Raw genomic sequence first — 27,724 nt, 5'->3', positions numbered from 1 at the left:
AATAAATATCTGATACAATAAAGCAAGTGAATGGTATGAGTGTGTGTCTGAAGATTTAGATTCTGAAAACTGGTTTGGGATAGGGGCAAGTGAGAAGACCTGTTTTCAGATTTATAATTATATAGATTTATAATAAAAAGCTATAAAATTGTTACTAATATCTTTGTTTTTTATCATCATTCAGATTCATTTAATTTGCGTTATATAAAGAAATAGAATATACCAAATGATTTTTTAAAGCATTGGCTTAATGTTTTTCTGTTATTGGGGAAATTTTCACGGTTTACATTATAACATGGTTTCCTTTTTGGCATCATAAAGACAATTCACACCATCTAAAATCGAAGTTCTAAATTTACTCCATGATATCAGAATTTAAGAAGTACAGTCCAAAAGATCCACACAGAGGTTAAGACTGAAAAAAAAAATAATCGAATTGCACAGAGCAATTGCTCAGGAAATGCCACTGCCTGGAGATGTGGGCAGCTTCCGGTACTGTGTGTGCTTCTCGGTCCTGGGTTCAGGTCTGTGTGTACTTGGTGTTGTTAAAGAGAACAGTCCCAGAATGGTGAAGGAGAAATCAGAGAAGGGATATCTGGAATCAAAACATCCTGCTTCACCCAATCCACAGATATTAGTGGAGGCACACATCCACACCCCTGAGAAAGAGGTACAATCATCTCCAGGTTGAGAAAAAGGGAATGGGATAATGAGGAGTTCATGAAGTGGGACTGACAGCAGAAGCAAGAGCAGAAAGGAAGCACCTTTACTTTTTTAAGCTCTAAGACTTAAAGTGGCAGCTAAGACCCCATCTGTCTGATGAGAATTCAACACCCGGCCACTGCAGCAGGGGCAGGAAAAAGGTCTTCACCTAGTTGCATGCTAGGACATTCTTCATCCTTTGTTCTCTATGGTTCACTCTAGTTGGTTCTGGTCCCCATGCCAGAGCAGGTTTAGAAACAAAAACATTTTCCAGCATGCCAATAACCTGGTGGCTCCTGACTCTGTACCACTGGGTTTCTTCCACCATGGATGAAAATGTGTTTGGAGACTAATGAGGGAAAGGAAACAAAAATGTGTTGAAAGACAAAGGTAAAAGTACTGAGCAAATTAAAACAAAATGCTCATTTATTATGTTTAATATGTAGCCAAATATGACAGTACTGTTACACAAATAGCGCCCTTCTCCCCCTTCAAATATCCCACATTTGTTGATTCCAACTGAAAGCGAAAAACCATGATTTAATTTTTAAAATAGCAATTGACAGCAGGAAAACAGGTAACGTTTGGTCACCACTAGTTTCCAGACTTTCAGACAAGTATTGTGTCTTGGTGACAGTCATTACATTGGATTTCTCATCAAATAATTATTAAGAAAAAAAAAGATTTCCTACACACAGAATGCAGAACCCGAGTCATTGCAGAAAATCTTAGTTTAAGAAGCTGTGTGAAGAAAGCATCAATGAATTATTGCAAGCATAGGGATCCCCTTTAAAAGGTTAACTCAGTGGCCAATTAATGGCTGCAAGGAAACACCTTTGAACTTAGATTATCAAACTTTCAGTGAAAATAATAGTTTAAAATTTGAAAAGATTCCAATCAAGGGCTTTTGTTCTCCCACACCATCAGTGCACATTCAGATGCAATCGTTTTTACACTTGCAGGTTCAGGTCCATTCGCAGTAAGGTCGCGGAGGAGTATGTGTGTTACTGGAGATGACAGAAGGCAGCCTTGGCCTAGCTCACTGACACAGCAGAGGGAATAGGAATGATGCCCAGAGGACTGGAAGAAATTCAGAGTGCTCGGTTTTCCAAGCTTTGTATTATTGAAGTTTTGGAAAAACTTTTAGAAAATTAACCTTCACCTGAAAACAGACACATCCTTGGTTGGGTGGTCCGAGCTTTCAGAAATAGTGAGAAACGGACTGGCGATGTGCCGTGCCCCTCCACACAGGCTTCCTTTTTGTTTGGGGTTGACTGGGCTTCGTAGGGTCAGATTTTCCTCAGTGTTCTCTTAGCAGTGCCACAGCGAGCTTTGTAATTCTGACAAAGAGTACAATTATACGCGCTTCCAAATGCATTACGAATATTCTGTGCAATAGAGCAACTGGCAGAAAACGTGCAGGGCCCCCTCCTCCCTCCTGCCCCGCTCCGATGCTTAGAGCCTTCTCTTTTCAGCCTTCAACATTTCAAATGACTACGAGCAAAATTACCAGAAACAGGAGTAAATTCCTGGCATTCGAAGTTCCCATGATCCCGGCTGGCATGCGAAAAAGACTGTCTTTTTTCCCTTGGAAATAATGTACTTCCCAGGCGCTGTCCAAACGCCTCAAATCAGGCAGCTGAGACCAAAAAAAGACTCGCACCACTGCTAGGCGAGGACCCCGAGCAAGACTGGGTTACAGCATACACAAGATGTCTGTGTCTAAAAACGCTAAATTGATTTCCTAAAATGATTTTAACATTTTCTGGCAAGGAGTTGCTCTGATTTCTCCTAATGTTCTTTTCACAGGAGCATTGAAGACACTTGATTTTTCCTCCCTGCTATAAATATGAGTGTTTTTCCTTCAAACTACTTTAAAAATGTTGTGCAGACATCACTGCAATGTCTAGACAATGGCACTGTGGCTCGGATCCTGAGATCATCAAACTTCACAGAGACGCAGTTCTGGGCTCACAGATGAAAGTACCCTTATCTATCCCTTGGGGAAATTAATCTTATTTTATTTTGTTGCCTTTGTGTGGTTGCTTGGCTCATGGTCTCTGCTAAAGGAAACCAACGAATATGATAATGTTTTTTTTTTTTTTAAATTAGAGGGAAATAAATGGAAAGTTTCTTTTTGAGAATAAGTAATCCAGTTCTCTAGATCAAGGGCTTCAGTGGCATCAAGACTGGTGCCATAGAAGAGATCCAGTGGCTGGGTCATAGGCTAATTGGACACATTCTGTACTGCATGTCACATGTCTTTTAGCATCACTTACAAATATGTGCTCCATATCTGCGTGTCCAGTGTCCTGAACGTGAACTGATCCTTAGCGAATATTCTGAAGATGTTAAAAACTCTGCCGGATCATATATTTAGCACTTTATCTTTTTTTTTTTTTTTTTTTTTAACAAGTCATCTTTGTTTCTCCACCACTATGCTCGTATCACCTGCAATACAGCAAACTTGTAAAATTTGATCATGTTATGTATTTATTTGATAGATACAAAAAGTTTACAGCTGTGTGATCAGTTATGAGATTTCAGTAAAATCATGAATATATGTATTTTTAATGCCATGGAAAAGAGATTGCTGTTAAAAATCCAAATATCAGAGAGACAGATGAAAGTCACTGAAATTTTTCAACTAGAATAAAATGAATATAATATCACTATCTGACAAGTTTTTTAAAATTTTACTTTACCAGGGGATAAAACAAGTAATTTTTAAATGTTAGTAAAATTATAAATCAGATAAAGTTGAGTTCCAAGTTTGTGGTTTGCATTTATTTTTTTTCCAGCCTTTTATCCTGGCTGTATAAACTAACATAGAATCTTTCACTGTGGAAAACTAACTAACTTTTCTGGGCATTCTTTGGTTATTCATAAGAATATGTTAACAAGAAGTCAATGATAATGTATTCTATCAAGTTACAATGCAAAATCAAACTCAAGAAATTATGTGCTTTTTGAGTCACCATTTTTGCTTCTCTGTAACAACCATTTTAAGAGCGATGAGCACTGGATGGTATAAAACTTATGCCAGGCAATAATTAAGACAGATCCATTCTAAAGTTGAATCTAAAGAATCAGCTTACTTAAAATTTTAAGAAATGATACCAAGTAGGTTGATAGAGTAGAAAATTATACCAACATTTGAGGGTCTGCTAAATTGAAATTTTCTGTTTTCTTACAAGAATTTTCCCTGGGTGCACTTTTTAATAATCTATAGTCATAGACTTTATAGTGAATGTTTTCATTTTGTATCCATATAAGTAAATTTGTAGTAAGTAATTATGAATGCTTTTGAAGTCTGAGTTGGTCTCAGTAAAGGAATACGGAAGCCTGTTAATCCAGTTTGCTGTTGATTTGGGGATATTTTTAAGGGACTGTCTTTGTTTAACTTCATCAATATTTTCAGTCAGTGCAAAAAACAGAGACAAGTACTAACTAATTGGATTCAGAGTTGTCCACAGGAAATCGCCGGTACTACAGGAAAGCTGACATAAGGCACATCAAATGAATATAAACTTTGGCTTGGTAGTTTAAAAGTATTCCAACTCTGCATTACAATTTTCAATGATTTTGGATAGTCAAGGTTTTTCTTTTTTTCCCATAGAAAAATAATGAAACAAATCAACCTTACTACTACTGCTATATGCCTAGCACTGAATGGATAATAAAAGAGAATATTCTGATTATGTGACTAAGAAACATTTCCAGAATTAAAAATAGAAATACAGTATTCAATGAGACAAAATTAGGTGTACTCAGCTTCAACTTCTATATACACTGAGACAAAGACTAAGAAACAAAATTTTTATAATGTGTGCAGTGACAGAAGTAACTTCCCAAAGCAAATCCGTGAGATGCTGAAGATGTGTGACTTTATTGTCAGGTCCCTGCAATGATGATCAAATGACAACAGAATGAAAAATTATTTTGGCCCTTTTTGGCATAGTGGTTTTAACCAGGGGTGGGTCTGGTCAATCTTCTCTCATCCTTTCCATTCAAGGGAACACTGGCAGTGCCTGAAGACATCTTCGGTTGTCATAACAAGACAGGATGTGTATTCTACTGTGTAGTCAGGGAAAGCCATAAAAGCTACCAAACATAGTATAATACAGAGAACCACTTCCTCCACATCAAACAAAGAATTATCAGGGCTAAAATGTCAATAGTGCTGAGTTTGAGAAAACCTGAGATGGTCTAATAAATGATGTAAGAATCATACCCACTTAAAAGTGCAAATGCTCCTTTGATACAGTGCTTCTGAGGGCCTGAAAATAATGAGGCTCACAATTCAGAATCGATGGAAGAAAGGCATGCAAGAGAGGAAAATTTCAACTATTGCATCTGCTTAGAAAAACTTGCCAGTGAGTTTTCTGCACCAGGGATACCTTTGAATAAGTTTTTTTCTTATACATGAAATCAACAGATCATTTAAAATACAACAAATAGCACGCATGTGCTATGGTATATTATATTTCATCAACATTGTTCAGGACAAATACTTTAGAGTTTTCAAAGTAGGAAATTTAGGGAAATACAGTCCTGCCTACTTGCAAAGTAGTGTTTGACAATTTCATTGTGTTGTAATGATCAGTTTACAAATCTGAACTCTATTTGTAGTTGTCACGGCATATAAGATGCAGCACAGTAACTTGGTTCTAGTGGGTGGTCAATAAATAATTGAGTAAAGTAGTCACTGAACGAACAGAATGGATGGATCAAAGTGCTCTGTAAAATGTAAAGTGCTTTATAAACATACGGTAATGTGAGTGTATCTTTGTAACACTACTGATTTCCCAAAAACTGCTCTCAAGTACTTCTTAGGGCACAAATGTCCCAATGTTTAAAAAACTAATCAAAATTGTAATTGAATGAACATGCTAGCTTTCTAGTATATTTAGGAAGACACAAAACAAAGGCAAATTATAAGTGGCAAGGATAAATAGTGGTACAAACTTGCATGGCCACAGATAGGGAGGTGGGAGAGGAAACATGCAAAATCAAATAAAGATCTTGCAGCAGCTAGACCTTAAATTTGCTGGTGGTTACAGGGATAGCAGCATTCTCACGACAGCAGCATGGCAGAGTTTCCTGCGACAGGATAGAGCAGATAATCCACAGAGCAAACAGAGTTGGTTTGGAGATGGACTCTGTTAATTGGTCTTAATTGCTGATAAAAGGATGTACCCAAACAGAAGTTGGAATAAAAATGACTGATGAGCATTAAGTTCAAAACCTCATTCCAACAATGGAGAATTTTTGTAACTCTTTAAGCCTTGGTTGTCTTATCCCTAGAATTCATAGATTACATGAAATGACTTCTCATGAGCCTGGCATACAGATGCTGATGATAATGTTGAGTGTTAGAATAGGAAAGTAAAAAAGCAGGAGAAATCTTTTGGAATTAATGGGCCATTAATTTGGACATTAATGGAATTAATGTCAAGTTTTTCCAGAAGAAAGTTTCTGAGGAAATGTAAAGTAAAAGAATTTTTCACAGGAGGAAGGAAACATAACCACAGGATCTGTTTTTCAAGTAGCCTTAGATATGAATTTTTTATTATAGAATTAAAATGTCTTAAACCAAGGCATGAATACTAGAAAATTTTTTTGTTTTTTGGGCAACAGATACCAGAAACATTATATTTCTTTTGTAATATTAGTGGACATATTTAGATGGGCAAAAAGGAATTAATTCTCCCGTGTTTATTTGAATGATTTTCCTTTGACACTTTCTGAAGAAATATACTGAGTTATCTTTGCTTTTTTGATTTACGGACTAGTCTTCTTTTATTGCAAATTTGCACTGTCACTGGACCAAAAGAAGGCTTATATGCATTATATTGATATAAGGTTTCAAATACTGTACATCTATGCACTTAGTCAATCTGTACAGCATTCTTGCAAGGAAAACAAGACAAAAGTATGTTTATTTTCCAAAATTCAAGCTGAGACTTGGGGATGTTGAAGTGGTTTTGGCAAAATAACATAGTGAAGACACAAAACTGTATCAGTGTATATTCTTTTCAATACACTATATGGTCTCTCTAAGATAAATAAATGCTTGGGCACATACGTGAGCTACAGAATTCTTTCTCTTACAGCCTCTTACTTTGTCAAGGACAGAGAACTAAAGGGAACATTTCTATAATACATTCCAAATGAATTCCCTGCCGTGATAGAAGGGTTTTGTGTCGTTCAACCAACTTAGTAATCATCAGCCATTTGAGACTATTGCTTATTTGAAATGTGGCTGGTATGGCTGAAAAACTAAACTGCAAATTGTATTTAATTTCAATATTACTAGCTATATGTGGCTAATAGGTACAATATTGGATAACACAGATCTAGATAAAATTAATAATTGTGGTCAGTGATGCTTTACTATTTATTTTTCTATTTGTTAGTATATCCGAAGGTCCAAACCCTTCATAACAAACCAACATTAAGACAAATGTCATCTTGTTGGCTTCTGATATTTTTCTTGATTTTGAATAACTTTATCTAATCACTGATTATTTTTACAAATTAGGATGAAACAACTAAATTCCTCTGTAGCACCACTTACCTGACTTCTCCAGGTAAGCCTGTTATGTTCCTTTGTTGTTCTTATGTTTAAATTGTTATTATTCTCTCTCTATGTTCGTGGCCTATTGAGTGATGTGCACATAATTCTCTCTAATACTATATACGTACATATACATACCATATACATATACATGTTTCAAAACTGTGTTATCCACTATGAAATTTCCAGAAACTGTGTTTGTCCTTCTTTTCTAGAAATGAGCACCAAGAAAAAACTAGAATAACAAATTCAGTGAAAAATAGAATGACAGTCTTGTAAGAGGAGGGATTCAGCCAACATTTCTCCTTGTTACTTAGAGGACTCATAGGCAACAGAGACTTCTCATTGTCTTTAACTTTTAGTTCTCCTAGGAAGTTTCCATACATTATGAGCCTTTGTACTTTGAATTTTTCCCTGTTAATTGATGCTTTGGTTCATTCAACAATTCAGAATTTTATTCGCTGTACAGAATTATCAGTTCTTTTGAATTTAACATGAAAGATAAGCTCTGAAAAGTGTGAGGATAATGTTAATATTTGAAATACGCAAGGAGTGAGTGAGACACTGAGGCAAGATATTTATATAAATGTCAATCCACTGCTGTTGGAAGCCACACCTACCACAAAAGCTCACAAAATAAGCATCATCTTATCCTAAGAGGAAGTTGTCTATATGTTCCTTAAGTATGTTTACAATACCAGTTGCACCAGTTACATTGGCAAGTCATTGGCTATTGCTATCTGACCAAACCTACTCCAAAGAATAAGTTGGGATGTTTCATATAAACTGAACATAGCTATGGCAGAGAGATTGTCATTACATCCTTAAATCACTTTGCTTTTCCATTTTCTTTTTGGCATTATTAACTAAGCAGTTTAGAAAAATTATCATTCTCATCAGATACTTAAAAATGTAAAGCAAAATATATGTCGACAGAAAACAGCATTGTTTATGTCAGGCCACCGTAACGAACAAGTGTGATGCTTTTGTTAGCGGATTGATGCCGTCCAATGCAGACATTGTGCACAGATGCCAAGCTGTTAGTGAAATACTATTTTGGGAACATGACTGTGTTTTGAGACCTGAATCTGCAAATGTTGAACACTGTATCTTACAAGAACCAACATGGTGTGCCATGTTCTGCGGAACAGAGAAGTTCCATGGGTGAAGATGTTGATGAAATTGTACACATGGTACCAGAATTTAAACTTTAGGAACTCAGGACACATGTTAACTACTTTCCTCCTCAAACAATGCCTTTCCTTTCTTTACTCATGGGGAATTTTCAAAATCTAGGTTGTGATTATGGGATGAATGGCAGCTCCATCTAGGGAGTTTTTTGTGCCCACTTCATTTAGGCAGTGAGGGAAGGGTTGATATCAATGAAGGAGTGGGTCAGATAAGTAGGAAAATGATGGGACTGCAATGAATTTAACCACTTTTGCCAAGTGACATAAAAATATTCTAATATTAAAGATTATTTTACAACTCTGGAAGTAACGCAGCGATGCATCTTGCATTTGTTTTGTGTTGATGACAAAATGCACTCTTAGAGTCACAAGAGCCTGCCTTGTGTTAGTTATAAACAAAAATATATTTATATATATAGAGATTTATGTAACTACTATGTGCTTTAAAGAAAATTACTGTATGATTCCGCAGGGTTCTTCCATTGTTTTATCACCAGGGACAGATTGACTCGAATGGCTTCTTAGGAACCATCAATGAAATGGGCTTTTCATACTGAAATGGCAAAAAATTCAGAAACCCTGTATGAAAATCCCTTACCATTTTGTCTCAAAAAATGATCAAGAAATTCTTTGTATTAGTTCTGCTTGTTTCCATCAGCCAAGAGCAACTGTGACTTCACGGACGTCCCACTTGGGAAATGGAAGCAATGCCTCCTAAAACCATGTACAGGCTTTTTTCTGAGGCAGGGGAACAGAAAGCCTCATTTAATACTCCCCCCTTCCCAATTCTTAGCTAAAAGTGAGGAAATGTCACAGCTCATAGAAAAGGCATTCATTGCCAAGGAAGAGGCAGGCATAGTTTGAACTTCATGTACAGAGGAAGGGTTCAGCCCATAAAGTAATGAATTTGGCAGAATAGATGGACCGAAAGCAGAAAAACAAAATCTTTTTGCCACACGTTTGTTTGGAAAAGATAGAAAATTTCTCATTTGTGTTTGATTTGCCTCCACATGAGCTATAGTTCTCAGCACACAGGAAACATTCATCACTGTTCTTTCAAGGAAAAGAATTCCAGCTTGGGAACACAGATATCTTTGAGACATCAGATAAGAACATTTGAACCAAAGTTATAGATCCCTTGTGAACTACAGCTTTATTATTATTCTATTTTTCCTCAATCCCTTTGCAACCCTGCACCTAAGCCAAAAAGCACTGCAATCTTGTCACACTTCTGGTAAGTCCACAGGAAATGTTCCGAGTGAACTACAGATGCCATTCTGCTAGGGAATTCTATGTTCAGTGTAAATGGCATCTTGCATAAGTTTTAGTTTTTCTTTTACCCTTCCAGAACTGGGCTTGTCCAGAAATCTTGTCTTCTTCAGGCTACAGCAGCTTGGGGCTCGTGTGTGTGTGTGTGTGTGTGTGTGTGTGTCTTAAAGATATAGGTAAAATTTTAGTCTTAACACCTGTAAGCCAGTACTGGTGCTATTCTGTCCTAGAAATTTTAGCACTGCTCTGATACAATAAAACCTTCTTTTTCTCCAACTGGCTCAACTTCAGCATAGGCAGGGTGTCCAGAACCTCTTCGAAACTTCATTGCAGGCCATCTGCTTGGACGTCTCTAAAAGTGAAAATGGAAAAATAATGAGCATCAAGATGAGATATTATCACCAGAAAAATATACTTGCCAACTATTCTAGATTAACTTCTGAGATAAATTTAGAAGCACATTAAATGACTTCTTTCTATCACCATAGTTGGAATTAACAAATGTTCCCTTCTTAAGCCCTGAAAGCCATGTGCTTATATCTCCACCATAGCACTGTCTACTCCTGGCAGGGGACAGTCTTAGCCTTTTTTTTGTACCGGGAATCAAATTTAGAACCTCATGCTTAACCGGCAAGCATGTGAGCCACTGAACTAAATCCCCAGCCTGGTTGGTCCCCTTATCACATCTGCTCCCAGAGAACTGCAAGGTTTAATGTCTTACACACATTTATGTCTCACAAGCACTTTTAAAAAAGTAAAAAATACTATAATTAAAAAAATCTTTATTTAACGAAAAAAACAAAGGGTAGAAATATTACATAATTTCAAAAAATAAGCAGTAAAAAATCACTAGTTGATAATTATATACTGTCCTCTTAGAAATAGTTGTTCAAGTTACAATAGTAAAGCATACAAAGTGGACATTCAAACAGCAAGACTGCAAACAGTTCTGTTCAGCTATCCAACAAAAACTTAGTAATATGGTTATCAGTCCTACATACTTAAACATACATGCAGTTATATCATTAGAGCACTTTCTTTTCCACTCTTTTTTACAATAGCAATTACAAATTTTGGGTTTTATTACTCCTACATTTCTTATTACTTTTCACATGAGAAACACAATGTGGTATTTATAAAAATACCACATATTTTTCAGCCACTCTGTGGTTGATGGGCATCTTGGGATGTTTTCAAGATTTAGCTATTACAAATTGTGCTACTATGAACATGGGTGCACGTATATCACTGTGATATGACCTTTTCAGGTTTTCTGGGAAAATACCGAGTAGGGGAATAGCTGGGTTGAATGGAACTTTCAATCAGTCTTTTAGGAATTCTCTATACTGATTTCCATAGTGGCTGCACCAGTCTACATACCCACCAACAGTGGATGAGTGTTCCTTTTCCCCCCGCAGCCTCACCAACATTTGTTATCAGTTGATTTCTTGATGGCTGCCATTCTTTTGGAAGTGAGATGAAATCTCAATGCTGTTTTAATTTGCATTTCTCGAATGACCAGTGATGGTGAACATTTCTTCATGTATTTATTTGCATTTGTATATCTTCATCTGAGAACTGTGTGCTCATCTCAGATGCCCATTTTTGGAGAAGGTCTTTGAATTTGGGGGGCTTGATGTTTTTCAATTCTTTATATGTTCTGGATATAAGGCCTTTGTATGAGGGGTTGCTGGCTAAAATTCTTTTTCATCCTGTGGGTATTCTTTTCACTCTGTTGGTGATTTTTTTTGAAGTGCAGAAACTTTTCAATAATATGAGATTCCAGTTGTTGATTGTTTGAAGTGTTTCTCGTGCAGTTTGCGTTTTGTTCATGAATATACTGCCTACCCCTGTGTCTCTAAGACTTCTGCCTACCTTGTCTTCCAGTATATTCAGTGTTTCTGTTTTAATATTTAGGTCTTTGATCCATTTAGACTTTATTTTTGTGCATGGTGTTAGCCATGGATCTAGTTTCAGCCTTCAGCATGTAGAGAGCCAATTTTTCCAACACCATTTATTAAAGAGACTATCCTTCTTCCAGTGAACTTGTTTAGCCCCTGTTTCAACTATCAGGTGGCTATCAAAACTTTTAATATATAGTCCCTGACACTTTCTCATTTTCAGCAGTCAATGTATATATATATACAAACATATATATATATATATATATATATATCACTCTATTTTACTTATTCTTTAATTCATTCAAAACTTTAAGGCTTCTAGTTTTGCACAATTCCTAGAAATGTGCTTTTAGTTAGATGCGATACTTCCTAGCAAAGAAACTATGCAGACTATCACTTAATATCATGAGAGTATTTATTATACTAACTGTACATGCTTATGATTCTTTGTGCTTGAAAATTAAAGATTCCATCATCAGACAATGTGGACAATCTTGAGCCTATGAAATTATATTGCATAGTAGACACTAGTCCTGAAATACTGCTTATTTATATTGACAAAAAGAAAACATATCTCCCCAAAACTTGATTTCCCAAACAAACCTTCTGTGATTTACGAACAGATGTGCTGAAATGAATTATTAAGTTACAGCAGCAGAAGACACTCAAAATACATTTTCCTGCCACAGCGACTAGAAACGATTACTCCATTTATCAAAGTACGTGCAATTTTGGGGGAAAGAAGGCTATAAATACCAAAGGAAGTTTATTTGTAGCTAAAGATTTTTAATGCAAAAAAGGTTAAATATCAGCGTACATATCCTGCCATATGGTATCTTGCTGGAATTGCCAGTGATGTGCCAGTATCAGTGATCAATGGCGGTAGAAGAAGTTTTTCCACTTCAACTTGGAATAGGTATTTGATGTACATTTTGGAAAAATGCCAATCAGGGTAGTTGCATTCTGCTACTAATAATACTATGTGCTGTTGCCTCCATAACATTGTGTGGTCAGAGTGTTTTAGATCTATAAGCTGATTAAGACTGATGAGGTAAGTGCACTGATTGACCCTTACTGTGTAAAAGAAGAAATTAAACAAAGGAGAGGGTCATGCAGCCAAGCACTGAACCATCATAGGACTGACACCACAGTCAAGAGACATGCCCTAGGCATCTGTAGGGAGAGGGTGCTGTAACTAACTCATAGGTAACCCACTTGGCAGACAGAGGTCACATCCTGAAGTTCACTGTTTACACCTCCACTTTGTTTTCTGCATCTTTTCCAAAGCCATGATCACTCTAGGCCAGCAGCATCACTAAGTCTTTGCTCTAAATTTCCATCTTGCCCAGGCCCAAATAGCAGTTGGTCCAGCTCGCCAGTGTCACCCTATCAACCATGGCACTTGAGGATGGGATGTGGCTAAGCCTGAATTAGATGCTGAATTAGAACTGATGGAGGCCACAGGGTCATTTGCTAACAGTCTCTTTGTTTTTCCAGTGCAGGTGAGCTGCATGCTATTGCTGGTGCTTGTGAAATTTACATTTTATGGAGCCATTAACTTCAGTTTTCATTTATTTTTTGCTTTCTATAGGTGACTCACAAGCTGGATGCCACTTAATATCTGTAGTTTTGTCATCTACATTTCGATCTACATGTGATCCTAAAAAATGGCAAGATGAAAATAAAAACTATCTAATTCCAAACTTAACCTTACCCACTCTAGAAATTACTTCTTAAAACTCAGTGCTTTATGCATACCCCAGCATTTGTGAACATGGTCTTATTTTTATGTCAGTATCAAAATATACCATTATTAGCACTTTTGGTATTTTGTTACTAAGTCAGGATTACTAAATTAATGACTTTATCTTAGGTGAAGCGACTGCAGAATTTATTGTGTACTTTTGAATTTATAGAGATCTGCAAAATAAAATGCTGAGCAGTGAAGGTTTCCTCTGTTAAGACAATATGGACTTATTTTTGTAAGTGTTATATTTTTTAAGTGTAAGAGTAACACATACTCTTATTAAAGAGAATTTTTCTGTTTTTGTTATTCATTTTAGAAAACAAAACAAAACATAAACAACTCCAAAAGATTTAAGACAACACCTGGACCTCTTTTCCATAATTTGGCTAAAATACCTTAGTATAGCACACACACACACACACACACACACACACACACACACACACACACACATATATATATATATATATATGTATTACTTGGTATATCACATATATATATCCATGACCAAAAGTAAACAAAATATAGCCACAAAATTATTTAAGAGTGCTTTTTTTCAGGCAAAACTGAAAGCTTATACTTACAGAATTGTAAGTATACTTACAGCTTGTACAGAATTCTAGAAAATGAAAAAAAGAGCATTTTCCATACTAATACAGTATCTTAAAATTTACGTAGGTTGTTGAATATTCTTAATCTGAAAATCTGAAGTCTGAAATACAACAAAACCTGAAATTTTTTGAGGATTCAACTGATGCAACAAGTGGAAAATTCCACACCAACTAACTTTGTTTATTGAATAAAATTATTTAAAATATTTTAAAAGTCTGCTTGGCCACATGTATAAAGTACATATAAAACAAATGAATTTTACATTTGAGTTCAGATCTATCTTTGAGATACTTCATTATGTATATGCAATATTCTAAAATTTATAAATGATAAAAAATTATGAAACACTTCTGGTCCTGAGTATTTTGCATAAATGATACCCAGTCTGTAGTGAAATCTAACAAATGTCATGCAAATGGAGCTTTAAAAAGTTGGCCTCATCTTACATCTGTTTACAATTCTTTGATGACTCAATCTTAGCTCTAGTAGTTCCAAGCAAGTTGTAACAACTTCAACAGAATTCTGTTTTCTTCGTAGGGTATTTTCATGAAGAAACAGGCAGTGCCATCATGTATCACAAAACAATTATGTGATTGTGAAATAATCATTTAATTTTTCCTGATGTTTCTTCTTCTTCTACAGAAAATATCAAAAATGTGTCCTCTAAAATCCTAGGATCTTAATTCTTGCTTGTCTGAGATAATTGACTTTAGAGTTAGGGAAAAGATCAGAACCAAAAACAGAAGCAACAAACCCTCTACACTGCAGTTCTGATCATTGCTCCTTCTTCCATTAAATTTTTATAATTCCTGAATTTAAGGCGAAATTATAGAAATTAGTTCTTTGCTTTTCTGTGTCTCTCTGCAACTGATCAGAGATGGCTGTGAAAATGAAAATAATATGTAACTCAGACTTTACCAGAATGAATATTTAGTTCTCACAGAAAATTCCTGCATGTGGGTCCTATCTTGTAAACCATCTACTCAGTGGACCAGGAAAGAAATGCACGAAGGAGCCAGGAACATCATTCTGGCCCTCACACAACCTTGCAAATTTATACGATTTGCCCTTTTAGGAAAGGCATGTGTTAAACTTTTTTCTTGAGGCTTAGGCATTTCCAAATCTGTGCTCTTTTTAGAATGCCTAATTCAAATTGTTGCAGAAACTGATGGAGGCCACAGGGTCATTTGCTAACAGAGCAGGATGTATGCTGGAAATTACAGAATTCAAACCAGACTGCACTGTTAATTCATTACAGAGCTTCAGGATGTAATGCCTTAAAACATTATAGTGTGTAATGCGTGGGTGATCTTCAATAATTTCATTTCTGAGAATTATTTATGTGATTAATCACATTCAGAAGAAAATGTTCGGAGTGATATGTCGGCACTGGGGTGGGCTGTGCAGGCAGGAATGCTCTCTAATGACTCATTTGGTACTATTAATTGAACAGTCATCCAGATCTGTTTCAATGGTTGTGGCAAGATAATTAGCTGAAATATCCACAAACAGACATGTAGGGTTCCCTCAGCCACTGTGTACAGAAGGTTGCAGCAGGAGGCCTCTTTCCACTGCAGAATGCAAACAGATAGTGCTTTCTGTTGGGCTGGATGAGATTTTAAAAGGAAGTTACAGTCACCAGTGCAAAAGAAAAAGGTGTTAACTTTGAAATTCAAAGTCAAGGTAAGGGTCAACTCTGGTTCACAGAGACCTTTATCAAGTAGCTGATTTGAAATTTCTGTTGTTGTCTGTTGCTTTTATCAACAGGCAGCGAAGGCCTAGAAAGTGCTTGGGATGACCTGGGTAAAGTCACATGTCTTTGTTACTCAATTTTATCATCTGGAAAATGAAATGACCTGGATTATTGAGCACTTTCAGATATTCTTGGAAACAAATTTAAAGCCACAGAACTTCTTTTTAATAAAACCTTACCTGAAAGCCCAAAGAGAATCACCCAGAGTATCTCTCTTCTCTAATTGTGGCAAAGGTGTCTGCTTACATGGGTTCCTGGAGCCCCAAGAGAATATAGGAATCCCAAACCACAGAGCTAAACTTGCATTCCTTAAACTTGACAGTGCTTATAAACTACAAGGGATCTTGTTCATGAGAAGATTCTGGCTCTGGCTTTCAGCCTTTCTTGTGTTTCTAGCAGGCCTTTGTGGGAACTGAACACACAATTTGTACATTCAGGGCAACTTTTCAGTGCTTACCTAGGTCAACTTTTTTTTGAATGGGTCAACTTTTTAATATTTAGCTTTTATAAAGTTTCACTATCCAGAGGAAAGGCACCATTTATCATTTTCATACCTCAAAATATAACTTATTCCCTATTTTCATTAATTTGCATTGAACTATTTCTTTAGTCCTAAAAAATAATGAGGCTGGGGTGCCAGCAAATTCAGACATCTGAGTTGCAGAAAAAAATGAGTCCTTTTTTTTTAAACTGTAGTTCGTGGACTTACACAAAAAATGATTCATCTTTTATTTGAAATTCAAATACATCTGAGTGTGCTCGACTTTGACAACCCTGTCTATAGGGAAATATATCGCTTAGTAGTCTGACCAGTGAAAACTTCCCATGTAATTAAAATAAACTGCTTCTGCTTGGCTGTTTGTGATAGTGCTTCTGCTTCATGCATTACAGGTCACATTTTTCCTAAAAGTAGTACTATTAGCAATAACATGTATGGATGAGCCTGGGTATTCTCTTATGCATTTTCTGCTGGTCCTAAATTACTTTCTCCTCATGGGGAAGATGGCTTCATTCTAAAACTCTCCGATGGATAATCTCAGAGCAAGCCTAGTTGGTACCTGAATAAGTTGAAAATTTTTTCCAAGCACATACAGAACAACCGTCAATTGGGATGAATAAAAGGGCCTTACTAAATTGTTAAATTGTCCAAGCTAGGCTCAAATTTATCTTAATCTTGCCTCTGCCCTCAGCTCCCACAGTGCTGGGGTTATAGGTATGCACCACCATGTCCAGCTCAGGCAAGAACATTTTTTAAAAAAAAATTTCCTCAATGAGTCATCGAGCACAGTGAGGGGTGGGAACCGCCACTGTGACACTGTTCTCCCAGACCCCTGCGTGAATTCCATCATTGCCACTCTGAGACTGCCTGCCACGCTTCCTCAGCCTGGAATGACACTCATTTCATTCCCCTTACGCGGACAAGTGCATCCATTGCACAGGAGTATTTCCTGGAAAACTTTTCTCACCTATAGATTACAAATCATTTCTTATACTCCTGTTATTTCAGACATTTCCTGGTAGGTTATCACACTCTCTTCCCATGTTTGGCACATGCTGTGGTTATTTACATGGTTATATTTGTGCAGTGTATGTATCACCATCCGCTTCTTTCCAAGTACGCTAGAGGGTAAGTGTCAGATTCTGTTCAACTCTGAACCACAGCAATATGGTACTGAAGACATTTAACTCCTGGAATGAAACGTTTTTGTAACACCTACCTTCTCTATAATACAACATTATTTCCAGTCATGATTGCAAATACAAAAAAACAATAAAGGCACTAACGAAATGCATTTAAATTTTCTCATGCTTTAGTGATATAATTCCAGAAAAAAGAGGGAAAAATAAAAAATTACCATACAAAAAGAAAATAGAGTCAATGAATGTACTTTTTTGAATAGAAAAAGAAGGAAGGAAGGAAAGAAGAGATAAATACTGACATATCAGTGAACACTACCACGTTTGAGGCACAGTGTGCACTTACACTCACTGAACTGAGGCACTTTAGTCTGTTCTTTCCTTGTCATAAGCACGCCACTCTCATGCTTTGGGTTTACGGTTCTCACACAGACATGTGGGAACAAGGGCATAGGCTTTCACACCCTTGGATCTTTCTCTCTGAATGAATACATGCAGCTGAGTTTGCTGTCAGAGACGAAGTGGGCAACTACGAATCTTGAACACTCATGTGAGGGACAACGGTCAAAGCAAGATAAATAACAAAACAGTGCCAAGCTGAAGTTGATACGTATATGATGTCAGTAAAAGTTGGCATTAACTGAACCCACTTCAGCACTCAAATGGACAAAAGTTTCTTCATAAGAGGATAGTTTGTTATTAACACAGTTTAAAATATGGGCAGTACGTGGTGGTAATAATAGAGCCATCTCATTTTAGTCAGGTTTATAACAATTTCACAGTGTTATATAGACAGTGCACTCTCTGATTACCTGTACCCGGAACAGATAGCTTTGGGCTACTATGACCAACAAAGTGTTCTATATGCCAAGACTTCAGGTAAGTGCATCAGGCACTGCTGGGATCTTACTCAGTAGCAAGGCATCTGGATTCCTGAGCAACAGGCTGTCTGCTTGAGTCCCCATTCCCTTTTGATTTCAGCCCATTATCAATCCCCCCCCCTTTTTTTAAAGAATGAAAGCATTTAGTGAGTCGATACAACTACCCTTTACATCATTTTATGGAAGACACCAGTATTAAACCTAAAGTATATATAGTATTGGGAAATCACATACATTGTGTGATTGAGAATGCTCAAATGTTAAAAATCTTTAATATAGAGAAACACTGCCACTGATCGACCCCTCAAAATATACTCTTCTTTAAATACACCTGTCTCATTGCTCTAGCCACATTCTAAAGCAGTTCTGGTAGTCCTCTTTCATGAGTGTCTTTAGTTGTGGTGTGTTGTGGCTGCCTCTATGAACTGAACTAATTCAAATGTTTATCTTTTGTGATCATTTTGACTTTGGGGAAGAGGTAGAAGTCACGCAGTGCCAGATTTGGTTCAATAACGTAGACAGAGGCACACTAATGTTTTCACCAGCCTATCTCTCCTCTGGATGGCATTAGCAATAGCATTCATCATGTATATACACACACACACACACACACACATATATATATATATATATAAATATTTATATATATATATTTTTTTTTTTATCATGCTTTGTAAAGACACAAAAGAGGACTTCAGAACTGCTTCAGAAAATGGTAAGAAACGTGGGATAAGTGTGTTCAAAGTGAGGAAGAACATTTTTGAAGGAGATTAATGATAATGTGTCTTTTATTATAATAAATTCTAAAAAAAATTAAACATACATTGAATGCATCTTGTCTTTGCATACAAACGTTTAAACAGACCCTAAGCTAACCAATGACTACACAAAAACACACATAAGATTTAAGACTCAGTTTAAAATCAAGTGTCCACTGAAAGCATTCGACAATCCTATGAGTTTGCAGGAAAAAGCCTTCAGCTGGATCTGAGTCAATGTACATGGTACCACGTAGCAACAAACACAAAGACAAAGGACTGAAGGGCCTCGCCGTCAGTGCTGCCTTGAGGTCGCCTGCAGGACCCTCCTTGGCCTTTAAGTGAAGTCAGCCAGGTGTTTTCTCTGCTTTCTTTGCTCCTTTCTCTATTTTATCATCCCCAACAACGTGAATGACTTCAGCGTTCTCTATTGCGTGATTCCTCTCAGATTCTGCAAACACATACTTTTTCAAAATTTTCACTCTGTGGTCTACGCTGCTCTTCCTGTTTCACCTTAGAACAGTGCCCTCCGGGGTGTGGCTGCGCCCTGCGCCCAAGCTGCATCCCTTGTACTGAGGCGCAGAACTCTGGTCATTGCATCTCATTCACTCCCTCCTATCAGCCTGAGGGTCTCTCCAATCACCTCATGCTTTGTTCGCTCATCTATCCGACAGTCAATTCTGCATAACTTCCCTTATCTTCATCAAATGCCCTCATCCCTTATACTTTCTTATTCCAGATCATAAGCAGTCGAAGCTTGTACAGAAAGCAGTCACATGCTCAGGCTAACCCAGGCCCAAAAAGTCATAATTTCAACAGAAGTCAGAGCTGAGTTTGTTAATTCCCTTGCTGAATCCTTGTAATATACCCAAGCTCTATTCACTCATTTCCCAGCATCCAATCTGTCGCTGCTCTCCTGTAATCTACTTATCTACCCATTTCTACAGAGGAGATTAAATCATTAAGAAGATGCTAATCGCCCCTGGCCCCATCAGTGCATTTATATCTGTACATGCTTCTTTCTCATCTGAAATACTCTTCTGTGTTGCCTAGTTAATTGCATTTCCTGCTCAGTAATCCTACCTATGCTATAAAGTTACTTCATGCCCTGCTCCCTCTCCAGGCGTCCTAAAACACTCCTTCATTGTTTCGTTCCTCTATGTCTGTATGTAGCCTTAGTACTTATCTGTCTTGAATCTCTACATCAAAACCATTTTCATAGCTTGGAATCCTGGAATATTCTTCCTCAGTTTGAACACACTTATCCCGTGGCTCTCTCCCTTAAAACTACACCCTCTCGGGTTACGGGTGATCTCACCGTCCACTTTAAACTTTTCCTCACTTTTTCAGTGAAGTCTCTGGAACACTTCATATTGCTTCAACCTCCTCATTCTTCAGCCTGTCCTTTTTTGGTGCCACGATGATAAAATCACCTGCATCCTGCTTCTCTCTCTCTCTCTCTCTTGCTTGCTTGCTAAAGTAAGCCAATCTCCTCCTCTGGTTTGTAAATACTAACTGTTAGCATGTCCTAAGGGTTAGTCAAGAGGACTCTAAATCTCTCACTTCTTAGTAGTGATCTTTATTTACTTGAATTTCAACTTCTATATTTATTCATATATATGTATATATGAATTGTACAGTTTATATATATACACATATTTATATGACAATATGCTCCTTATATTTTCTCAGCTGGAAGCTTTATCTTCATTTATTCTTTTTCTTTGTGTGACTTAGTCACCAGCTCAGGCCAAACATCCTTGAGATCCATTCCCTTCTTTTCCTTCCTAAATTTTGCCTTCTGATGTTTCTAATTTTGTCACTAGAAAATTTAATTTTCCAGTTGCTCAGACCCAGCACTTAGGAGTTATCTTTGATTTTTTTTGTTCACTGCACATATTAAAGCAATGAAGGACACTCTCCTCATTTTTATCATTAGTGAGCTGTAGGGTTTTTAGAAATTGCTTAATTTTTTGGAATCTCAGTCACTTTCTCTGGAAAACAGGGATAAAATGATGCTTACATTTACTGACCTCCCTGACCTCAAAAATGATTGAAAGCACTTTCAGACACAAAGTTTTATGCAAATGAAAACCATTAAATCCTATCTTCCTCCTTCATACGGCTTTTAAATGAACTCTATTCCATTTTTTTTCCAGCAAGACCCAAATCCAGCTGTTAGCAACCAACTCACAATTACATGATAGGATCTTCTAACTCTTTTTTGAGGATTCTCAATTGCCACAAGTGGTTATTTTCTACTAAAATTGAGTAATAATTTGCTATTAGACAGGCAATTTACTCTTAAGAAAAGTTATTTAAAGTGGGTGTGAAAACAAGCCAGTTCACCATTGTGCAGTGGCTGGGCTAAAAGACAAGATAATGCTCTTGGTCATAAACGGTTCTAGTAAAAGTCAGATGTGAGTTAGCTCTGTTCCCTACAACAATAAGGCTGGCTGTGTTTCTTAAGAAATTGTTCTCATAAAATTATTTGTGACTGGAGGAGCAATGTGCATCTACATGAAGTCAAAGTGAGCTGGAAAGTTAAGTTCTCATTAGCTGTGACCTTCCAGGAAGTAAATAAGAAGCTGTTTTCTACCCCAAAGTGACTACATGCTTTAATTCACATTCAATCACACAATTAGGAAGCAGGCCAAAAGCACAATTTGTGGTCCAAAGCACAAGAGTGGTGATTATTCATTTAAACAAAATGCTCTGAATTACCTAAAGTATGATGCTTACGGTCAACTGAAGACAAACATTCATATATGACCAACATATTATATTTTAAATTTGCATTCACTTAAATGAATTTAAAATGATAGTAAATTTGTTTTAGCCTATTAAAGTTCTACATTGCAAAATGGATAACCAGAATGGTGGATCTTTTCAAATATGAGAAATGAGATTTATTTATTTTTGTCAAATCAGAGATTGAAATAAAATAATTATGGTCATGATGGGGACACAATATAGTATTAGTATGGCAAGGAAATAAAAGCTGAGGATTATGTGACTTAGAGGTGTTAACAGCTGCAGTGTTATAACCGACCAATAGCCAGGGTTTTATCAAAGACTCCTGCAATTTCCACAGAAATTTCGAGGGATACAATCATTCTCTCTGTGAGAAAAATAAGAGTGTCTAATGACTATATTGGGATAAATTAATTATAGTTCTGAAAGTAATGCCACTTGCAACATTTTAAAAACTTAAGTAAAACAGCCTGAGATTATAATCTAGACCCTACTAGAAGCAATGAGTTTTATTGTATAGTAATGTCACAACATCCAGGTGCTTGATGCTATGAACTGTGAATTAGTGAGATCACTTGTTCTTTTTTCTTCTGCCTAGCACTGCATAACTCACCAACAATTACTTAAGGAAAGAGAGTAGGGATGGAAATATACGAATCTCTAAAGTGAGTTTTGGTATTTGTATCATTTTTGGTTGAAACTAACAGGAGCTGCAAAATAGTGCTTTTAAATTATTCACAGTAGCAATATATGGAAACAACCCAAGTGACCATCGACAGATGAATGAGTAAAGAAAATGTGGAATAAACACACAATAATTTGGTTTTGGGTATGCAAAAATGAAAGAGAATCTGATATTTGCAGAACATGGATAAAGTAGGGGACATTATACTTTATGAAATAGGTCAGAAATAGAAAAATTCTGTCTGATCTCATTTATATGTAGAATTTTTTTAAAAAAAGTCAAATGTGTAGGTTATGATTTATTATTTAGATGTCCTCTAAAGCCTTGTGTGGTCATAAGAGCAATCTTTGGAAGGTGAATGGATCACTTGGGAATTGTAGCTGGTTTGCTGTTACGAGGTAGGGCTTTATCAAAAAAGCCCGGTCAATGTGGTGACCTGGAAGGCTAAATCTCCTTCTGGCTTCTTTCTTGACAGCTTTCTGTTTCCCTGCTGCCAGGAGATGAGCAGTTTCTCCTCCACTAGGCCCCTCTGCCATGCTGCTTCTGTCTGAGTGCCTGCTGACCATGGACTGAAACCTGAGCCAAAATAAGCCTCTCCTCTTCTAAAGATTGTCCCAGCAAGAAGGGAAGGGACCAAGACAGCATAGAAAGGACTGGAACAGTAAGCAGGGGTGAGGGTGGAAGGTGAAAGAAAGGGACAACTCCTTCAAAGAATGCAAAACAGAAGTTGTTATGCAGAATGAATAAATCTAGACAGTTAATGTACCAAATGAGACAACAGCTGACAATTATGTATAATAAAAATTTCAAAGAAGAGGAGATTTTAAGTGCTCTCATCATATTAAAAAAGTAAGAACCATGATGCATAGGATACTCTGGTTAACTGTAGTTATCATTTTTCTGTGTATATATGAATCAAAATACCATATTATATGCCTTAATTATATACTGTTTAGTAGTAAAGGGAGTACTTGATTCATACCATGTGCTGAACAAATACTGGCTACCACACACACAATTCTGTGGTCTCCAATGCCTCTATTATACTAATTTTTATTCGACTTCCAGCATTTTCTCTTATCGTGGGGACTGTCATGGAAGTTGGCCCTGCTGGTTCACTTTGGAAAACTCTTTGGGAGGTGCTTCTCTGGCCTCATGAAGAATGCCATGCAGGTGTCTGGCACTCACCTGCAACTGCAGTTGGTTCTTCCCTTCTTCTTCTTCTGCTGCTGCCCACATTGGTCAGCTGTGTTTTCTCATCAGCATCCATTGACTATTTTGTGGTTCTCTTGTTTTTCAACTGATAGACATCCCGTATCTCCCATTTGCTTTCTTCCACCTCTATGGCAATCACATTCTGGTCTTGGGCTGGGGAGTCGTAAATGACCTGCTATATTTAAGGCTGATGCTGTAGTTTAGTTTAAGTTCTCAGCTAATTCTATTGCCAATAGATTTGTGATTTTGATATCTAAGTTCTGACTGTTTTTATGTGAATATTATGAAAGATAAAAAATAATTATGTTACTACCATCAACACTTCCTTCCCAGTATCTTGTGTAGGACTTCATTTTGACATCTAAGGAAGAATTTTGAATTTACTATTAAATCATTATTTATTATGACAAAATCTTTTGCCAAATTTATTTGAAAGGAAATATTATTGAACGCCTTGGAATATGTTACTATTATATTCCGTTTTCATTCACAAAGAAAGAGAGTATTTCCCCAATATTTACTGAGATAAATGAATCTTATCTATCTATCTATCTATCCACCTACCTACCTATCTATTTTGAGATAAGTAATGAACAATACTCTATTTCCTTAAGCGAACAACCTTGGGGAGCCATGCATGGTGGCTCACACTTGTAATCTCTGAGACTGAGGTAGAAAGACTGTTGTGAATGCAAGGTCAGCCAGAGCTACATAGTGAGTCCAAGGCCAGCCCGAACTATATAACAAGACCTTGTCTCAAAAAAATTAAAAAATCAAACAAACAAACAAGCAAACAAACATCATGGAGAAAAGCTTACTATCATAGTTGTAACTTCTTGTTAGATCCTCCTGGGCATAATTGTAAATTTCTACCCTTTCAAGGAAACAAATCTGCATTATGTCTTGGATGAGAATCAACTATGTCCTCTATCAGCACAAGGAGATTCAACTTGACTGAAGCTCTATTTGCTATATCTAAGAGAACGACGCCAAGTACTCTCTCCGCTAGTAGTCATCATTCTATAGATACTAACGATAACAGATACTAACAATTAAGAATGGGGAAAATGTCCATGTTAATTTCAGAGGAATTTTTGAATGTAAAGATGTGAAAAGTCCCCACAGCCGCTTGGTAGAATATGGGATGGAAGAGAACAGTGTGGCGGCAGGGATGCTGAGTGGGCAGCGCCTCCGTGGGAAAATAATCTCAGAGTAGTCAAAAGCTCTCAGAAGAGTCAATCTTAGGGAAAATGGAAGAAAAGGATACAAGTGGAAAGAAAAGCATAAAGAGGCTTATTTGTAGGAGAAAATGCCAAATGTGTTCCTCTTGCCTGTTTGAAGAAGCATACATGGTACATTTATGAGCAAAAATTAAGAAATTCATGGACATTATGGGAAAAAAAAGTAAAGGCCAATGTCAGTCTTGCTTGCTCTACAGCAAAGTGAATGTCAACTTAAGGACATTACTCAACACTTCACATTTCCCTGAAAGAGGGCGAGTTGGTGCCTTTCCCCAAGTAGTCCCCGCCAATAGTTTTATTCTCTGGATAAGAGAACTACAGCCTTTTTTGTAAGTGCATGTTGTATTTTTTTCTCTTAAAACTAAGAGAAAGTAAGTCCCCAAGTAAGATATTCCAAGCATGCAGAGACATGCCTTCTATTCTACTCTGCACCTTTCATTTTCCTAAAACGTGCACAGTTCTTTTTTATTTTAAAGAAAGAATATCTTCAGTTTTTAGGAACAAATGAACTTTAAATTCATTCCATTTTAGCCTCTTATAGAAAGTTACGTGTACTCTGTAAAGTCCTAGAGGTTTTGTTGAACGTTTATGCACCTCTGTTCAAGTGCAGGAAGCTATTGCATCCTTGAGTCTCTCAAAACGAGTTGAATTTCATACACTTGCAGCTTCTCCTGAAAAACCTTTAGGTTCATTCCACGGACTCATTTGTTACCTGGTTCTCAGAACAACCCAGTGCAACTGGTGGGAACTACCGTGCTGCTACTCTGTGTTCATCTCTGAAGCAGCCTCTCCTTTCCTGCACCCTTCCTGCGTGAGCCTCAAGTCTGCAGTGCTCTGAACACACGTAAGCTGCCTGTGTTCCTCTGTCCACATGGCGCATGGAATGGCCTGCGGCACTTCTGACGCAATACCCAACTCTTCATCACACACATGATCTGCGTTTAAACGATCGCCACATACTACAAATGAGAGACTTGGAGATTGCTTCTGACTAAAATTCAATACTCTTTTTCCTATTCTCACATTAAAATAGATTGTTTCCATATCTACATATTTAAAATTCAAGTCTAGTAGCAACATACTGAACTAAATATTCTAAGGTCAATTCCAAAGAAAAAGAACTAAGAAAAAAAAGATGCGACATAAATTCAGGCAGTCAGAAAACTGATTTAAATCTAATTAAATAAATTAATAAATTTTTGGTTACCTTTTGAAGAAATTACTGCACTTATAGTTCCAAATTTCGTTTGTTTTGATAGAATTAACCCTTACTAAATCAATAGAACTTCAAATTATACTATAATTTCCTATAGTTTAACAGCTTTACTTCATTTTTATAGAATAAAACATTGTTCTCTTTTTCAAAGCAAATTTCAATTCTTCAAAGTACTGAGGATTGAACCCCGGGATACTCTACCAGTGTACATTATAGGCTATTTTTATTTGTATAATTAAATGTTGAGAAAGAGTCTCACTATGTTGTCTAGACTGATCTTGAACTTGTAGTCTTCTGTTTCAGCCTCTAGAGTACTTGGGGTTACAGGAATGAACCACTTCGTTCAATGAGAAACAACTTTTTAAATACATAAATAAGTTCATAATTTTTTCTAAATTTATCACATCTATAATGACTTTAATTATTATGTTATTAAGATGTAAATATACCAATTAGCCCGAAGTAGAGAATATAGACAAAGAACTGACTGATATGAGAATATTACTCTAAATTTGAATGAAAACTTATTAATTAAAAATTACATTGTTTATATTAAGAAAGTACATTGTACTTTTACTTTCTGTTTGAAGAAGCATATATGGTACATTTCTGAGCAAATATTAAGAAATTCATGGACATTATGGGAAAAAAGTAAAGAACGTCACTCTGCATGTCTGGTTCTGTTACTTTCTCCTAAACAATGTATAAAAAATTACATTGTTTATATTAAGGAAGTAAATAGAGCAATCTATTTGGAAAGTAAAAATACCCTTGGTTAATCCACTCTACTAGAATTACAAAAACCAAAGTGACCACCATCGTTTATTAGTTCCTATATATTTCTATATTTCCTATATTCCATTTCCTAGATTCTTAATCTTTTAATTTTGAGACTCAAGTTTTAAATTTTAATTTTCTTATCACAATTAATTATAACGTAAATAAGTCCTAATGATCACCATATTGTTTTGTATTTCTGTTAGAAAAAGTTATACCATGTTAAACTTATGAAAAACTCATTTCATAATGGCATAAACTATAAATATATACAACAATAATTATTGCTAATGCTAAAATTGTAATGTTTTGCTTCACATATTTAAGCATTTATTTTAGTAAACAATGGTTATCAAAGTCACAAAGAAGAAGTCACTCAACATTTGGAACTATAGGTACAGTAACTTCTTCCAAAGGTAATAGAAAAAAAAAAGAATTAGAATGCCTAAAAGATATATCTTGTACTTAGGGTGACATAATTCAAATTTACAGATTCCCAACTAAATTATAGCTTTGCAAGTTTTAATTTTTATTCATTTGATTCCTTCAGGTATTTGGAGCTTCCCTGTAGACATGCTATCTATTTTGACTATGTCTATTTTCATAGTATTACACACTATTCAAAATAACTGATAAAGGGATCGTAAGTAAGGAATTAGAGCCAAGAGCTCAACCAAGTACAGTTATTCAACATATTTAACAATTCTTCTCAGTGAAGGGAAGAAAATATTTCACTAACTCTGAAACAATATGTTAGCTTTAGGGATTTTTGGTAATATGATAACTAGAAGAGTAAATTAAA

General features: G+C 36.3%; 1 protein-coding gene across 2 annotated transcripts in view; it reads right to left on the bottom strand.

Moving 5' to 3' along the window:
- Positions 1 to 1,110: 1,110 nt before the first annotated feature.
- Positions 1,111 to 27,724, bottom strand: part of Plxdc2 (plexin domain containing 2) — a 416,118-nt gene continuing 389,504 nt past the window's right edge. For both annotated transcript variants that reach the window (XM_063237895.1, XM_003463885.4), the window contains exon 14: positions 1,111 to 10,093. In XM_063237895.1, coding sequence (XP_063093965.1) covers positions 9,977 to 10,093 — 117 coding nt within the window. In that variant the 3' untranslated portion in view covers positions 1,111 to 9,976. The remainder of the gene's footprint in view (positions 10,094 to 27,724) is intronic.

The sequence above is a fragment of the Cavia porcellus genome, unplaced genomic scaffold (genome assembly GCF_034190915.1).
Source record: "Cavia porcellus strain 051 isolate PalLab524CR breed Dunkin Hartley unplaced genomic scaffold, mCavPor4.1 scaffold_27, whole genome shotgun sequence".
Classification (NCBI taxonomy): Eukaryota; Metazoa; Chordata; class Mammalia; order Rodentia; family Caviidae; genus Cavia; species Cavia porcellus.
The sequence above is the reverse complement of the archived record's forward strand: the minus strand, read 5'-3'. Positions and strand labels throughout refer to the sequence as shown.